The following is an 18,815-nucleotide window of genomic DNA, read 5'->3' on the forward strand; positions in this document are numbered from 1 at the left end:
TTGTTAAAGCAATCGTTTTATCAGCATATTTAACATTTATTGATTTTTCCCCCACACACATTACATTTTATTCTCTATTTAAACAGGTTGTATGTACAGTACATAACCACCTACTACATATACAGTAACATGTCTTTTTCCTTCACCATGTAATATTTATATCATCCTTCTGTGCACTCTTCACATCTTTTCACCTACATAGTCCTTCCTTGTGTGTATTTCTGATGATTATTGTGTTATTATTGTGTGTAAAAACATTACGAGAATCTAAACCGGAGTCAGAATCACTGTTTACCTACAGTAAAAGTTATTTTACTAACATGTTTAACTCTATAATTATGTATGTGACTCAAGCACTGTGCACTATAATAAACATAGTACCTACAAATGATCTATTATTTATTTAATATATTTACTTCATAGAAACAGTTTCACCCATGTACAATCATTCATTCAGTGTATTTCTGATGATTATGGTTTTATTATTTTGTTTATATACACTAAAAGCCTCTAAAGAGTCAGATTCATTATATATATATGTACCCAATAATGATTATTCTGATTCACATACTGATTTCTGATGATTGTTGTGTTATATTCTGGTTAAATACATTAAGAGCAACTAAGTCAGAGTCAGAGTCACTGTATATGTAAGCAAGTTAAACTCTCCGTCTTACCTTAATGGTCCACATTAGTTGGAGATATTTGTTGGGAAACAGTTTGGCTCTCGCTGCATAAAATGTTTTTCTGACTAACAAAGTCTTTTATTTCTTTTAAAATGATACGCAGCTTTTATCTAATAAATCATTATTTGCAGAAACTCAGACATTGATGTAAGTTGTGCTGTTCGTGGGGAGTTAAAAGAAACGTCAGTACATTTATTTTGCCTGCATGCAAAACAAGTGTGGAGTTTATTGTCACAATTTATTACTGATCATATCGACCCTCACTTTACATTACTGTGGAGAAATGTATCGTTTAGATTCATTGAATATGACAGAAACTTGTCTGCTGTTCTGGTTGATTAATTTACTTTCTATTTCCAAATTCTGTATTCAGAAATCAATATTCTTAATCAGAAAGCCAAACTTTTCAGAGCTGATTGTCCATATCTATTAATACATTTCTTCAAAATCTGAATGAACAAATAAAAAAGATGTTAAAACATACAAACACTGTAAACACTTTTTTTTGCTTTACTGCAACCTTTAGACCCACTTATGTGTTGGTAGACACAAGGTGCTGGAAACTTGTCTACTTGTTTCAATAAAGCTGCTTATAGAATATAATTAAAATAAAAGGCTACCTGTGCAGGAGTATGTTTATTTCAAACCTTCTAGTTAGCCAAATATGCCTGTGTTCATGTCTCAAATACAGATTAAAAAGACTGTTTTATATTTTTCCATCTATTCACAAAGTCTGGCCTGCCAACTATGAAATCTGTTCTTTTTTTTCTTAAAGTCCCCCTCCTCTTTTTTCTTAGTTTGACCCTAGAAGGCTGTTTGCACATTTCACAACTAAGAGCTGAAAGTTTCTCTGAGTTCACAGAAAAGATCCTCTCCAGAGCTGCTTCAGGACACATAACGTTTGGAATAATAAACTGTATTTGAGATGATTTTCCCCTAAAAAAGATGTTTAGTCACCACATTAGAAAACCTTAAAATAATTTTTTTCTCCTGCTTTATTAAAAATCCAGAAACTATGAATATGCAAATAGCCTGAGTATCACTTTAAAAGTTTAACTGCTGGACACAAGATGTCTCCGTCTTCATGTGTAAAGTCTATTCTCAGTGTTTGTGCACTGGAGGCTTCAAGTTTACATACCACACTTGTGTAAGTTGCACAATTGGCACCAAACTAGTTGTGAGTCATTAATCATGCTCATAGACCCACACTGTAAACTCAAAACAGAGAAACTTTTCTTCTTCAGCAGTTGAATGTGAAAACAGCCTTTTAGTGTTGAACTGCACGTACATTATTCTGCACAGTGAAGCTCAAATATCCAAACTGTAGGAAGAAGAAGCACAATATATTTTTGACTATTTTTACTATGAGTGCCTCTGTGCATGATTTGTTACATCACAACTTGTTTTGAGGCCAAATGTGGTTAAATATTCAACTTACACACATAAGAAGTGAAAACTAGAAGCCTCCTGTGCACAAACACTGAAAATGGACTTTACAGTGAAGGAGGAGACATCTTGTGATCAGCTGTTCAACTTCTAGGATGAAAAATATTTGCACATTTCTGTATTCTGCAACAAGGGAGTAGTCAATTTTAAACTCTTCAACTCTTTTTTGTGTGGAAACCCTACATTAGACACCAACTATTGCTCAGAGTATTTTTGGCTATGTGTCTGGGGGGGATCCTTAAGAGTTGTCTTTCATTTGTAGCCTAGCTGTACTTTGGTATTTTTAGCCTACTTTTTTCCAACTTCAAATAAAAGAAGAAAATGGAAACAAAAAAAGGGATATTTTTTTAGGGAGCTTGACGGAGCAGAAAGTATAGATGAATCAGTACTTTCTAGTCTTTAAATATTAAATAGTGAAACATTTGTGAAACACTCCAGTATAAGCTGTATTTATTCCACTTACTGAATATCATACACTACACAAGCTGGTAAGGGCATTTTCTTTCTAACTGAAATGACATCACATTAATTATTTATGCATTTTACAAAAAACACAACAACATAAAAGAAACAGAGCATTACTTACATCTTTTAAATCACAACTTTCCTTAAGATAGCTGCTGAACTTGAGTGCTTAATAGTGTCTAGTGGTTTCTATCTCATTCTCACACACACACACGCACACACACACACGCACACACGCACGCACGCACGCACGCACACACACAAACCGAGGTAGCCTACATGTTTTAAACAGTGTTGTAGTGGAAATTCCCCTCCTCCGGACTGAGGACAGTCTGTGTGGCCGAAGCAATAACACGACGATGACGGCGTCTTCAGAGTCGTTGTATCTTCTGCCGGATTTCTTCTCAGCTTCTTTCAACCACTTTCTTTGTGTGAGGTGAATTATTTATAATCTAAAAAGAAGCATAGAAACATAGACTGTGCTGTAGATGAGATGTTGAACGAATAAAATGGATTAAAATGGATGTGAATAAGAGGTAAAACCTTACCAGCAGATCTTTTAATACTAGAAGAGCAACTGAGAGGGTTTGGATGGATGATGAAATTCACCAATGAAATTAACTAAAATGTGTGGGAGAAAAAACATAAACATGACTTCCAAAACTAAAACAGCCACACAAGAAAAGTCTAAAGAGAAACAAAAGGTGATGCAATACATGTGATGATGTTTTTTTCCATAGTTGATTATTACTAAACAAATGTGAAATGACATTTGGCAGATTAATGATATCTGTGGCCTCACGTGCTCTCCTCTGTGTGTGGATATTATCGATCATACTTACAGCTGTCCTCCTCATCTGAGGAAGTGCTGACGATGTAGCAGGCATAAATGAATCCCAGGAGCTGTGGAGATTAACACAAATGTGGAGAAAACTGAATCGCATATAGTGAAAAGTGTTTTAAAAATTTTAAAAGTACATTATTGATTACAAAGGATACTTAAATGCATAAAGATTCTCTTGAGAGTGACTGCATTAAATATTTAATAGGCCTTTTCATTTTGTTTCGTTTTGACATGCTGCAGTAGGTGAAGCACACAAGTAAGTAATAACATAATGCCTGTCATGGCTACTGGGACACTTTAATAGACCAGATCCATCGTTTATTATTACTAACACCTGTGCATTTCCTGCTGTGACAAGTAAAAATGTCTGCGGTGAAAACGGCCCCTATCTATCTGCAGGAGTCCTGAGAGAAAACTCATCAATACATTTCAAAATAGAAAGTATATTGATAAAAAAATAAAAACTGCATTATTAGGCAGGTAATAGTATATGTAATAGTTTCATATTCAGTTGATCCCACAGAGAATTAGTGCTTACTAGTACAAATAAACATTTTCATATGACATGTGCATAAGAAATAAACTAAATCTGTGTTTTTCAGTCTCATAACCACTGACTAGAATATTTAAACCCAAACTTTAAAACACAGCAGTAAACCTGAAAAAATGTTGGTGTCATTTTCTGTATTGATTTCACTGAAGTACAAATTCATATTAATGTTCCATAAAATAGGGCATGCCACCCTTTGTAGGATATGATGAAACAGTCTGTGGTTTCCTTTAAACACGTACAAGCTGAGGGTGATGAGAAAAGTGTAACCATGGACACGACACAAAGTGAAACTAACTCAGCGTGTGTTGCCTGACGTCAGACTGATTGACGTCTTTATAAAAACAAAGCACGTAGACGCTTGTAATGATCAAAACAAGAGACTGTGGGCCACAGCTTTTAAAAAGGCGCCCCTCACCCTGAGTTTTGTTCTGGATACATATGAGGTCATCATTATGTTATTTGATCCCATAAACACTCAACAATTGAGCCAAGCCTAATCAAATAGCCCGTTGCTATTTGACATCATTTCAGACATCACATAGATAAAAAAAGGTCTAAAGGTTTTTATTTGTCTCCGACTCTAAAAGTGGAAAAACTACAATTTCCCCTAAAGCTCTGTATCTCTGAACCATCTATATAACCAAACACACACATTTAAGTTACTGATGTAATAACTAATATCATATTGTTTCACTTCCATTCACTGAGCCTCCCCTGAAAGTATTTGAGCCCCCCTGAGGAGGCCCGCCCCCCATTTTAAAAACCTCTACAGTGTGTCAATAGAGATAACGTGTATATAATACTGAAGCTATGAGGACGGCTGTGAGGCTCAGTAACACACTAACTAACAGATATCAGTGTGATATGTGATGCCATCCTTCAGTCTTCTAGTTTGGGTTTTCCAATTTACAGTTTCTGTTGCTAAGCAACGGCTCCATCCTGTGTGTGCAGATGGACATTTACTGATACTACAGTTTAGTTTAGTTTCTACAATTAGATACACACATTTCTCTTTACTTTTGAAAACTCTTCACACAGTTTTCTAAGTTTTCTTTACCAACGTACAGCTCAGACAAACAGTTCATCTCACACGACACACCTCACATCTAAACTAAACATGAACAACCAGCAGAATTACAATTACTGTAAAAACTATTGTGTTTGAAGTAGCTTTTATCTATTTAAACCAATATTTCATTACAATAAAAAGAATAATACTATTACTCATTGGTTTGTTCAACTTTACAGCAAATGTTACAGAAATTTAAGAATGGTTTACAAAAAAGCTGCAACATGCTTCCGTAGGATTTATTTAACCTATAGTAACTCCAGTAATGAAAACTAATGTCTTAATATTGACTTTCTATAGAGCAGCTACAGATGAAGATTTACAGCAGTGCAAGTCAACACTGTTCTCATCCACATCTTACTTAAATACTTATGTTCTCTCTTTCCTCAATAGTCTCCTCCACAGCGATCATCAGAGAATAAAAAAGATGCTCAGTAATTATGTTTATGTTTCATTTAGATGTAGAAGCTGCAGACTTAACGGAGTTTCAGTAATTCTGTGTAACATTATATACATGAATACACATTTGATAGTTTCTAAAAAGTAAGTAAACATGTGAAAATTGGACTCCAGATATACAGAGTTTAGATGGTTGAGTTTAAGAGGAGAAAACAATGAATGGACATTCACTAAATTTAAAAAGAGGTGGCAACTTTAGGTATTTTGTGTCAAATCAATGAAACATTATCCACAATTTACAACACATGTAACCTGCATGTAGACAATTTAAAAACCTGTAAAACAATATTCTGTATTATGCTTTTCAGTCATGTATCACACAAAACTCATGAGGGCTGCAACTAAAGATTACTGTCATTCTCAATTAATCTGTCAATTATTTTCTCAATTAATCAACTAATTGTTTTGCCTATAAAATGTCAGAAAATGAAGGAAATGCCTATCATAATTTTTAGAGCTTTTATATCCAGTTTTTTCTAATAAACTGTTAAAAAAAGAGAGACTCAGTTTGCTATCATGTATGACATGTTTAAGATGCTGCAGTTACTCAATATTTGTCTTTTTTTTTAACTACTTTTTTTCCCCAATTAATTTACATCTGAAGGAATAACCAGCTTGTCATTGGAGCTCTACAGTTAATGTGATGAGTGAGTTTTTGGTAACGGCCCACACAGACACAGAGAGAGCACTCACTGATATGAGCAGCTGGACGATGCAGTGCAGGATTTCTATGTATTGGTATTCCAGCCAGCAGCTCAGCACTGTGGCCAGCTCGGGGTTTTGCTGGTTCTGCCATCCAGCGGAGGGAAGGCCGTCGCTCTCACAGCCCGGCCCGTTGTCCTTCCACCAGGAGCGATGTGACGACACACCCAGCGAGAGGACGTCGCTGTCCTGCACACGGTGACAAAACAGGCAACGTTTATTTCTAAATCGTTTTACTGATACTGTGTGCTGTACAGAGAGGAAGATGACATACAGCAAGGTGAACCTGATATGGTTTCATATTCACCTCCCTTCCTGTCTGAGGCCGAAACCTATGATTATTTTTCAGTATTGATTGAGCAATTGATTTATGTGGAAGTAATTTGTGTATAAAATGTCAAAAATAACAGAAAACGCCTATCAGACCCCAAAGATGTTTTAAAACTACACATTCAGTCTGACCATCAGTGGAAAAAGTGTTTAAAAGTCTAGACCTATGTGAAAAGTGTTGTTAAGATTTGTTGTTATATACATAAAAATCTGAAATCAAGAAGTATTCTATATTCTTACTTTATGATTGACTTGAGACGTAATTCAATTCAGAAAAGTTAGAACGATTCATTTTCTTTTCTTTTCAGCTAATCGGATATAAATGAATTTCTTCAGAAAGAGTCAATCATTATAATTTTAATATAAATACTACACAACAATGTATTTAACGGATGGTGCCTTGAGATGGACCATCTTGTTTTCTATAGGGGAGCAACACAAAACATAAACTACACAAAAGGACTCTAAATTAAAGACTCACTCACACATCACCCCCCCCCCCCCTAAAAAACCCACACCCACACCCACAAGAGATAAGAAGTAGAAAGCAAAACTAAAAAAAAAAAAAAAAAGTTTACAAGGAGCATGAATGGAAAAAATAAAAGCTGAATGAATTATAATCATAAAAACTAACTCATCATCATCATCATCATCATCATCAATAATGACCAAAAAATGCCTATTCAGTATGTTTTCCAGTGGAGACATGAACAGCTAATGACACTAAACATGTTTAACTACAAAGTGAAGCTACACTGTAAAGGCATTTCTGTGTCTGTAACTACACAAAGGTCCTGAGAGGAGCTCGTGACACGGACAGAGACGAACGCCTGTGTATTTAGGCGTTTGTTGCTGTGCTGGGTCTCTAATTATCTGACGCTTAAATGTGACCATTAGACTTACCTTTGAAAGGCCTCCCAAATCCAGGTAGAGGCAGCTGACAAAGACATTCCAGCCGACCCACAACATGGTCCACAGCAGGTACTGAGACCACAGAAACACAACATGAAGGAAACTAACAATGCTTTCATGTGCTCACAGTGCTGCAGGTGTCATGAGAAACCATCCAAACCCATAATATGTTTTTCTTGTTATATACAGTTAGTTAGATCCACCCACATTAACATATTTATACCTCCCAGTATTCTTTACATGCCTGTAAATGTTTTAGGTTCTTTTGCCCTATTTTCTACTTGTGCAATGACAATAAAGTTGAGTCTAATCTCAGAAAAGAAAGAAAGAAAGAAATGTGTTTCTGTGACACAAAATGATCTTTAATTGTATCTAAATGTAGCTTGTGTTTTCCTTGTGAAATATTGAATATTATCACCACTTCAGACCACTGAATATCCCTCACATGAAACAATCCAAAAAGGAAATTCAACCAAATAGAAAATCACTCATTTGTTGAATTGCTAAAAACCCGACCAACACTGAAACCTGTGATGAGGCGTCAGAAGTAGTTTGACATTTTGGAAATACGCTTATTAGTTCTTTTTCTGAAAGTTGTGTGATAACATGACACCACTTTCAAATCTGTCACTTTCATATTTATCAGACAGATTTGAGATAAAATCTTTTTTTTTATTGTTATAAACATAGAGAAAATCTTACTTTGAGCTCTAGCTGCCATAGATAAAACACATAGTTGAAATTTTAATATAAAACCATGCAAATAAAGCACAATAACTATAACAAACTATTAAACACAAGATCTGCAAACTAAGGAAAAAGGGAGATGACATTCAGTATTTAATGTTTTAACAGAAACTGTTTGCAAGCTTTAGAACGAAAATCGGACGGTTGCCTCACCATAACAACATAACATGACCTGTACTGGATGGTACCAAACAGGCCGAGGATGACCATGATGATGTGAAAGAAGTTGATCATGATCGGCGCCCACTGATAGCCGAGGAAGTCGAACACCTGCCTCTCCAGCGCAGTGACCTGAGGGTGCAGACGGGAGCAGAAGCAGAGTTAAGACACTGATTTTAAAAGCAAATAAAGACAAATACTCAGTGATTGCTGCTTCTCTAAATGTGAGAATCTGAAGCTTTTCTGTATCTATGATAGTAAACTGAATATCTTTGGATTTTTCACTGTTAATCTTATAAAACAGGATATTTGAAGATGTCTTTTGATGATTAAATTACTAGAATACATTCATTTGGTGTTGCTCTTGCTTGATGAATACAGATCTCCTGCTTGTGCATCACACAGCATTTTGCTTTATTATTTATTTCCTTATAAGTTGTCAAGGCAACTGATCCACAAGAGGGACAAAGCACAGATGTGGGTTTATGTCCTCTGAGGTCGGAGCCCCAGTCAGTCATGAAAGGTGGAGGATGGGGGGAGGGGGGCAGGGTGGGAAACAGAGAGGAGAAGGACAAAGTGAGAGAGGCCCTTCATTGTGGTGGTCTTAGCAGTAGGCGGACGCTGCCTTTCATAAACACCTCTCACTATAACAAGCTGACTATGAGGATGGTTCACATAAAAACAAACTATTATTTTCATTAGTAATCAGTCTACTAGTTGTGTTTCTGATTCATTAGATTAGATGTTTGGTCTTTAAAATGTAGTAAAGTAGTAAACAGCTCTTAGTGACACCTTCAGACTGCTTTTGTTTTGTCTGATCAACGTCCAAAACTCAAAGATATTCAATTTATTAAAACATAAAACCAAGAAAACCTGAAAATATTAGCTTTAAAGAAGCTGGAACAAGTGAATTTGGGGGTATAAACTTAAATTAAATGATTACAGTTTTGATTAAATTATTAAAACTGTTGCTGATTTATGTTCTGTAATTAAACTAATATATTAATCAGTTCATCTACTAACAATTTCAGCTCTAAGTTTGAGTACAAAGTTCATTTTAATTTGTCTTTTAAAGAAAGCTCAATTAACAATGACAATGAGAACAGAAGGTCATCAAATATAACATCAAATATTTAAACTGCTTTTGGATTGAAATGCATGTGATTCATAAGTTTCATCAGAAAAATATTAAAGGTGAAGCATTAAAAACAACCATAAATGGAGCTTTTCTTTTAGAATAATAATCCACAAGTCATTTCAACCATTGATCATGTAGCTTTAAGGTGTACATTTAAGTGGTTTTAATGAGTATAAGTTTGTAGTAAGTATCATCTCCTCAGAGGGCGAACAGAGGAGGTGGCCTGATGTGTAAGCGGATCTGTGTTTTTGTCGAAGCATCATGTGTGAGAGAGAAAAACATCTTACCAACTGCAGGCAGCACAGGAGGATCAGCATGCATCGTGCAGAGCAGCACCCCATGTTTTCCTGTCTGCTCCCGCTGAGTCTGAAGATGTGAATAACAGCAGTGCAGTGACTGGATTTTTAAAAACTACTCCAACACAAGAGCCAACCTGCGAAGCTTCAGATCCATTGCCAGGCGTGTGGGAAACGCTCAGTGCACTTTACCTCATGAGGAAAACACTTAGTCCCTGTGCGAAAACTACAGAGAAGGGGGAGGGTAGGCTGTATGAGGGGCGATTAGTGCCACACAGCAGCTGAGAGGGAAAGCCTGGAGGACAAAATCAGCCACAGGATGCTTTTTTAAAATTACACATCTGTGATGCTCATTAAGGTTGAAGATATATTTGCTTTCTACCAACATCTTTACATATTTAACAGCTGCAACGCCAACTTCATCTTTCACATAGTTGCATTTGTGTGTATACCAGAGTATATCCAGCTGGGGGCAGATTAAAGGCCTTATCATCCCTGGCCAAGGCTATAATGCCTTTATTGTGAACCTTCGCTTTTGCACAACATGAACAGAAACCATGGCAACAATCGAGGAGATAACTTTACTGAGATTACAGCAGAAAAAATGTCAGCGGTGACATCATATTGAGTTCACACTGGATAGTTGGGCCGGCTGTGGCTCAGGAGGTAGAGCAGTTGTCCTCCAATTAGAAGATTGGCAGTTCAATTCCCAGCTCCTCCTTGGGCAAGACACTTAACCCCAAATTGCTCCCATTGCTGCACCAACGATGTATGAATGAGAATGAATGGTTAAATTCCCCCCAGGTTGGCACCCTGCATGGTAGCTCCTACCATCAGTGTATGAATATGGGTGAATGACATGTAATGTAAAGCGCTTTGAGTGGTCGTAAAGACTAGACAGGTGCTATATAAGTACAGTCCATATTTGTCACTGTGTAGCAGCATAGGGATAGTATGTAAATGTGAGTATTTGCGGACAAGCTCTGTAAGTGTCTCGTCAGAAGTTTCAGCTACTGTTGAGGTGATGCTAGTGTGCTGCTTTCTTCACTTTCTGTTTTTTGTGGGGTGTTATATGCCTTTATTAAAGCAATAGTAGAGAGATGACAGAAAATGAGGGCAAAGAACGATGAGAGCAACAAGCAACAAAGAACAGCTGCTGCTGCTCAGACCACAAACTGTAGTTATGGTATTTGTTTTAACCAGTAAGCTGCCGAGGTGCTCAGACCAGACATAAAAGTTGACAATCATGAGAGAAATGTGGTAAAATTTGAAGTAATCAGTCCAAACAGAAAGTCATCCACCGACCAAGGATTTGGAGCTTTGGTGACCAAAGACAATTTGAGGCAAAATTGTGAAAGCATCTGAAATTTAAGACTCACAAATTCTCACAATGTTACTGCTGCCACAAACTAAGACTACAAACAACTCAATCAGAATTCGTTAGTGTTAATTGTTATTATTTTGAGATTTAATTGTGAACTATATTTTCACATTTCCCTGTAACCTGTTTTGTTTGTTTTTGGATGGACCATAACCCTTTAAAACACCTGCTGTATGTCCTCTGGATGCCTCTGCTTCCCTCTCACTGTGGCACGGATCGACTCTCATACAGCAACACTGTCTCCTCCACCCTGATAGGTGGTTATTCCTCCACAATGCTCTGAAGACTCCAGTAGGTGGCGGTAGTGGTGGAGGTATGAGCTGAGTGGCAAGGTTAACAGATGCTACACCAAAGAAAAATACATTAATGGCCCATTTTTATTTAGTCTAACTCTATCTCTTACAAAAATGTGGGCTCAAACTAGGTCATAGACAAATAAAACAGCTTGTCAGAAATAATCTACTACTTAAAGCCTCAGAGTTCAGGTTTACTTTAAGATTAACTTTAATTCAAAATTTGTAATCGTATAACAATGGGTCATACTAGGTTATTAGTGTTGATTGTGTTGCTTTAACTAACTCTTCTTGCAGGTTTTAAGGGGTCTTAAAGGGTCTGTGAGTTACTATATCAAATGCTGGCCTCACACAACCAATATGCAGCCATTCAAAATACACAATGACAACAGTTTCAACAGTTTATCTCATTTAACTCCACACTTTACGCAAGAAAACTAGAGTTTGGTGGGTTAATTTGGACCCTGAGTGTCCAAATTACACTATACCATCTGCATCTGGAATTACCCAAACTGTAAATGCACAGCGGGGTTGTTATCAGAGACTGATAAAATCCTCCTAAACCTCATTTATATTAGACGATTAAAAAAAAACGCACTTCCCAGCCCTTCCGATGGATGGCGCTAGAATCAAAAGACAGATTAATAATTGGGGGGGGTCTCCAGCTCTGCCTGTGTCACATGGAAGCACAGTAGCTGAGCCGAGGGGATGCGAGTAGAGATGGAGGGGGCTTGAGGGACTGTGGAGGAGAACCTGGCACTTGGAGATAATATCGGGAGATCCAGCAGCAGCGGCGGCAGGAAACTGCAGGTTTTAGACACTTCCCAGCCTCCCTTCTGGCTGGGGAGCAGAGAGAGGAGCACGGACAGGGCGCACAAGGGGGGTCAGCGGGAGCCAGAGGATGCCACATGCAATATGCTGCATTCCTGTTTTCTGGAGCCCAAGAAAGCCAAGTTATCGCCTGTGATTGATTATGCTCGCAGGGAGCAACTGGCCCGAGTGGAAACTGAAGGAAGCGACCAGGGTTGACGCTGCACCTCCCAAAATCTGTGAGCTGAGTGAGTATAGGGGATGCTATAGCGCAAATGCTCTGTGCCCGTGGCTATGTGACAGGCTGGAGGGAGAGGGAGGGGGGGGGGGGGTCATTCATATGTGCCTATAGATCCATCTTGATAAGTTGCACACACACAGTTGGTACCCAGCATCCTTTTATGTATTCATGCAGGAAAAATAGACCCGCTTTGCCTTTTTTTCCTCCCCTCCTCCTCTTCTTTGTGCTCCACATCCACTGGTCATACATACATTTAACACAGAGACACGTGTGCAACCCACCTCAAGCCTTACTGCATTGCCTTTTTTGTGATTTAAGCACGAAATTGACGGGATTGATCAGAGAACTTCATTGTGATTTGACGAGAGGAAGGCGCAGGAGCCCTCCAATTACGCAGTTTTCATGCGTAATATCGCTGCCGACTGTGAAGCATAAAAGATAATTAACGTTAGACCTTCCGTTAACATTTGCAGCCCCCTCCCCTCATAAATAGGGGGTGTTGGGGAGAGAGAGAGAGAGAAAGAAGGGGGGGGGGGGGAGACTGGCTTTGTCGTGTAAGTTGCCAGCTGACCTCAGGGACACAACATCCTTTACCATCCTCACTTTGATCTGGAAATGAATCGGAAACGCTTTGATGATTAGAGGAGAAGAAAAGGAGGAGGAGGAGGTGGTGGTGGATGATGAGGAGGGGGGGATCTCTCTCTCTCTCTTTCTCTCTTTCTCTCTACAGGCTTAATGAAACAAAACCATGATATAAAAAAGCACACTGCATCAGCTCGAAATCTTTTCGTTTTTCTGTGACCAAGGGAGTCTCCAACGCCTGTATATGAGCCTCCACCTGTGAGCGGGCATGTCCACCCCTTAAAAAAAAAAGAAAGAAATTACCCCCCTTGTTCACACCCTGGTTTTTTTTTCATTCTAAGCCGGCATCAGTGTGAGTCGTGGTTTCTAACCTGTTGTCACCAGCAGCATCACTGCAGCTCCAGTATAGCATCCGAACCGTCACCCCCAGTGTGTGTGATTGATGCCTGCTGAGTGGGTGCCATCATGAGCCACATACAAGCCCTTTATGGAGGATTTCTTTATGTTTTTTGTCTCTCTTTAAAAAAAAAAAAAAAGAGAAAAGAGGACATAATAGATGTATAGTGTAAAAAACATGCCGCTGATGATTCCTCTTTAACCTCCAGCATCTGTATTGTTGCTCATCAGCCTGTTTTAAAGGTCCATCACTTTGCCACAGCTGCTGGAAAAGGATGCGATTACTTGAAATGATTGTTATTTTAATTATGTATTTATTTATTCATTTATTTATTTATTTATTTTTTGAGATAAATAATGTCAGGGGGTGTTTGTGTCAGAGGCAGCGTTGCACAGATAAAGACAGAGCCTCTTCCACACAAGGCTTTCTTCCTCACAGGGGCATGGTTAATCGTTGTTGCAAGCAAACATTTGACCTAATTCACATTCTCACACAATAGCAGCCTCCTCTCTCTCTCTCCCTCTCTCTCTCCCCCCATCTCTTCCTCTCCTGCTCTCTCTCTCTCTCTCTCTCTCCCTCTCCAGCACACACTCACACACACACACACACACACACACACATCACGTTTATTTGTGTCACACAGAGGGGTGAGGTTTTTTTTTTTTTTTGCTCCACATGAACTCCCAGGTGGTTTATCAAAACCTGAGCAGATTGGCAGAGAGGCCACTGCTGGCTGGCTGGCTGGCTGGCTGGGCTTGTCGCAAAGGAGCTCCAGTATTATTAATAATAATGAACACACACTCACTCACACACTCACTCACTCACTCACTCACTCAATCGAGCACACACACATGTAAATGCAGGGCATGTTCCTAGAAAATACTAGTACTGATAGCGAGGGATGAATGTGTTTTTTATACTCCATTTTAATGCCGATTAACACCATAATTCCTTGTTGGCTTTGTGGCCTCATCATGTGCTGTGAGCAGGAAACATGAAGCTCTTCTTTCCAGTTTAAGTGTGGGCATTTGTTTTCTGTTAAAAAAAAAAAAAAAAAAAATCTATATATTTAGTTACATTTTGCCCCCGAAATATGATCTGAAGGTTTCATTCTCTCTTTAAAAGCATTTAATTAACGAGTCAACAGGTGATCTGCTGCTGTCATTCACCCATCCATCCATCCATCCATCCATCATGGCTGCTGTGACCAAAACTTTCATCCTTTCATTCACTCGTACCTGTACCCCCCACAGACATCAATCTGATACAAGAAGAGAACAAATGTACAAGAATTAAAGAGAAATCAGTTTTTTTTATTAATATGTAATGAAATAATCTAACCTCAAAGATCCACTTATTCACCTTTAGAGCTTTCAACCACACCTTACAGTCTTTATTTGCTTCTATTCTGTCAAATATACTGTTTCCAAATGTCAAGAATGCACTTTAGAGTTTAATCTATCAGGGGGAAAAAAACATTTGAGGCATAAAATAAATCAGAAACTAATGATTGATGATGTTCCAGTTTCCTGTATGGCCCCTGCTGGTCTGTGATACATGGTCAGGGCAACACCTGGCAAATCTGCACCTGCAGGTATTCTTGGGAGCGCTGGTAGTTTCTAATGAACAGGCAGATGAGAGGAGGGGGTGAGTGGGTGAAGGGAGAAGGAGCTTTGTTTAGCAGAAAAGCAGCCGGTGGAGGGCCATTTCTTGCTCTGCTCTGAGCTCTACGTCCAATTGGTTGGCTCAGACGAGGCAGCTCGAGGGCCAGAGATTACACTGCAGTGCTGAGGCGTCACTCTGGCTGAAACACCGCAGGCGGAGGCAGGGGGGATAGAGGCAGAGAAGAAGAATGGGTGGGGAGGTGTGGACACGCCGAGTGAGACACGGGGAAAGGGAGGCCGGGAAACCTCGTAGGGAAACGTGACAGCCTCTTCTCATCATCTGCTTTCAACGTCTTCAAACACCTGCCACAGGACTCCCACGCATGTTCTCCTTCCCATCCTCTCTCCTGCTCTTCTTTTTCTTCTCCTCCACACCTACACCTCTCCCCTTTCTTCTCTCTCTCTCTCATTACCCCCCCCCTCCATCTCCTCTCCTCTCCTCGGCTCTGTTGTCAAATCAGAATAGATGTAATTACACTGACACTGTTGCAACTGTGAATTAAATGATCGTTGCCTTGTAGGTGCATATTGCTCTTCATATCCAATATAACGACGCAGACTACTCATGAACTGCTCCGGTTAAGATGAAGCACTGGAGGATGAATCAGTCGCGTTTTAAAAAAAAGCAGGTCACAGTTTGTCACATCCTCAACGTGTTTGTTAAAAATACACAAAATAGCTTTTGATAGACGTGCTGAGCGAACATGTTCGCTGGTGAAATCACTTTTTTTAAAAGACACGCTCAAAGAGGAAATCCACAGTTGGAAACACGACCAATTGATAGATCATTACTATTAATTTGATTTTGGGAAACAAAGCAGTCGTTGTTTGATTGGGAACATACAAAGGAAACTAAAGGCAGCATGAAATGAATCGCCAAGTCATGTGTGTGTATAAAAATGAGCCGCAAATTGGATTTCATGCTGGGGAACAGTTGGGTTCATGGCTGGAGATACAAAAAGAAATGTCTGCAAAACTTTGACAGGCTGATAAACATCTGGCATACCTTCACTCTGCTAGATTTATTTAGTTCAATAAGAATAGAAGAATAGGCAATATAGCACATGGATAAACTACTACAGCTTTAACAGACCATGTCCTTTACTCAGTTGTATCAAAACACACAAAGAGGCAACTTGAGAGAAAGCGCCATTAAAAAAAACAAAACAAAAAAAAAACTCCCATGTTAATTTTTCAGTAGAGAAGCTCCAAAGATTAGTTGATTAATTGATAAACGGAAAATGAAATCTTGATATTCGACTAATTATCGTCTTAAAACAACAGTCAGGCGCTCAAATGAACACTGACACGTGTGTTTCTTGCTGTAATCATTCCTCCTGTTCATACTGACCATTTGAAGATCCTTTCATAATGCATTTACAATGGAAGTGATGGAGGATACAGTCCACAGTCTCCTTCAATACAGAAATGTATGTAAAAATTTTACTTGAAGCTAATATGAAGCTTCAGCTGTCTCAATGAGTCAAATCAAGGCAATATCTTTCAAAGTTAGTCATTTTAATGCCAAACTCCCCCTTTTTGTTCCATCCATTGCAGCTGAAAAGGAAAACACTGTCCTAACTTAGCTGTCTAACTCAAAAAGCTTCAGAAAAACCTTCAAACACATTTTGGCTCAAATAAGGACTTCAACCCCCATTACTTACATTATAAGGGTATTATGAAGGGATCCTCTAATGGTCAGTGTGAACAGGAGGAATGGTTACAGCAAGAAAAACAGGTTTCAGTGTTCAATGAGCGAGACTGACAGAGACTTGAAAAACTGTGAACATATCCTTTAAGTGCCAAACATTTGTTGGCTTGTCTTTATATTTAAGTAGCTCCAGTGTAACAATGGAGATGTCACATTCTTTTTTTTTTTACAAGTTGAAGCTTTGACTAAAACTGAACTCTGAGTTTCTAATGCTGTGTGTGATGTTATGCTCAGGATAATTTGAACTACAACACTTTATAATCATTTTATACTTTATAGTCAAAGCTCGTGGAGGTCAGACACATTGGGAGGTGATGGGATCAAAGGTGTTGGACAGGGAGGCCTGGTCTCATTGGTTTGCCGCCCGTTAAAACTAAATAATATCTACTTGTGACTCTTAACCTTTCGCTGCATGCGTCTTCTAGTTGTGACTCATTTCAAATGAACTATTTTTTCTAGTTTATTTGAGTAATTTGGTGGTAAAATTATTCAGTCATCCAGAAAAGATTACACAGAAAAGTAAAGAAAAAAAGTAAAAAATTGATAATATATTTTAAAATGCTTTTCTAGTCTGTTAATCATCTTGCCACTAACAGATTTATTTTGGTAACACCTTCTGGGGATCCCGAGCCTCCTCCATTGGTGTAGGAAATATTTTTAAATGGCTGTTTTAAAAAATACAGGAAAATAGTGTGACATCAGGTCAGAAATCTGTTGAGTGCAGAGCTGCACGTGCGGACAAATCTTAATGAAATTAGACATTTGCCTTGTTTTGAATAATCACCGCCTTTCAGACTCCAGAGAGATGTTAAGATCCTCATGGTCCCTCTTGGGTTTAGAGAATGGACTAGATATGGCAAAAGTAGGTTTTGCATAATTTGTAAATTTCAAGCAAATGCATCCAGGTGGGGATGGGTGTGGTCTGTGTTTGGAGAGCCAGCTGGACGCAGGAATATATGAAAGAAATGAAAGAAATGAAAGAGTGTGACTGCTTAGTATCATTATTTTATACTTTAAGTGAGCGTCTGAGATTTGATATTAAATCCTTATAAGGCCAAAACTCAATTTAACCAAATTACAAGTTCCTGAACTGATGATTTTAGTAAAGCAGAGCGAAGAGGAGTGTGCCAGACATTAAAGTGTATGCTGCATGAATCCTAATTACACCTCAGAAACATTACAAACAGTATAAAGCTAAAACTAAATTATTCTTTTATTCTGTGCTATATTGTATATATTGTACTTGGTTAACTTTCTTTTTTACTTTTTCATTTCCATTTTTATTTATTTTTATATATTTCATCTCTTACTTTCACAAAAGCCCTATAAACACTGTGATACTTGCATCAGACAGTCATTCTAGCCCATCTACGTATATTGTATCTGTTCCTATTAAATAAACCATAATAAATGATTGAATAAAAACTATTTGAACTTCTTCAGCTATTGGCCATGCGAGCTACAGCAGGATGGACCAGACTGACATGTTGAAAAATCCCAACAGTAACGTGATGGTCTCCTCTAAAAACACAACAACAGTCTGGAGGTGTCCGAGGCTTCTGCTACTTTCAGAGAAGGCACACGTTGTATCACCAGACTACAGACAAATTGTTAAAGTAATTTGGGGCTGTGAAGATTACATTCTGTCTGGATAGAAAGCATCTACGTGGAATCCAATACTAAAATGTGTTGTTTCAGTGTCAGATTTGATCTTGAGCGGTGATGATGCCGATACACAAACCTCACAAAGACTTTGTCTAAAAGGACGAGATCCATAGTCTTCTTCACAAATAGCTGAGAGGGTTTTGTTGGGTTTAAACTGAATAAATAGACTAACATAAATATTATGTCCCAAAACTTAAGTGCAGCTACACAGACAAAACCAGGCAGTATGTTTCCTGCAGTCTGATGGACAAGTGACAGCTCAGCC

General features: G+C 38.4%; 2 protein-coding genes across 2 annotated transcripts in view; both read right to left on the bottom strand.

Annotated features, from left to right (window-relative positions):
* plp2b (proteolipid protein 2b) overlaps positions 1–18,815 on the bottom strand; it is a 374,364-nt gene that overhangs the window by 144,423 nt on the left and 211,126 nt on the right. The gene's annotated exons all lie outside the window — the stretch shown is intronic.
* On the bottom strand, positions 3,163–9,864 carry nkain5 (sodium/potassium transporting ATPase interacting 5). The gene is made up of 6 exons (XM_053317749.1): positions 9,798–9,864; positions 8,367–8,504; positions 7,458–7,538; positions 6,216–6,413; positions 3,440–3,500; positions 3,163–3,218 (listed from the first exon to the last, which is right to left on the bottom strand). The coding sequence occupies exons 1-6, from the start codon at positions 9,849–9,851 to the stop codon at positions 3,163–3,165; spliced, it is 588 nt and encodes a 195-aa protein (XP_053173724.1). The 5' UTR covers positions 9,852–9,864.

This window comes from Scomber japonicus, chromosome 4 (genome assembly GCF_027409825.1).
Source record: "Scomber japonicus isolate fScoJap1 chromosome 4, fScoJap1.pri, whole genome shotgun sequence".
Classification (NCBI taxonomy): Eukaryota; Metazoa; Chordata; class Actinopteri; order Scombriformes; family Scombridae; genus Scomber; species Scomber japonicus.

What these genes read in the sequence shown, in the direction of transcription:
- nkain5 (XM_053317749.1), bottom strand. Translation starts at nt 9,851, where the DNA reads ATGGGGTGCTGCTCTGCACGATGCATGCTGATCCTCCTGTGCTGCCTG. An exon ending in GGTCATGTTATGTTGTTATG is followed by an intron (nt 7,539 to 8,366) that starts GTGAGGCAACCG and finishes CTGTGGTCTCAG; the next exon opens with TACCTGCTGTGGACCATGTT. An exon ending in TCGTCCAGCTGCTCATATCA is followed by an intron (nt 3,501 to 6,215) that starts GTGAGTGCTCTC and finishes TAATCTCCACAG; the next exon opens with CTCCTGGGATTCATTTATGC.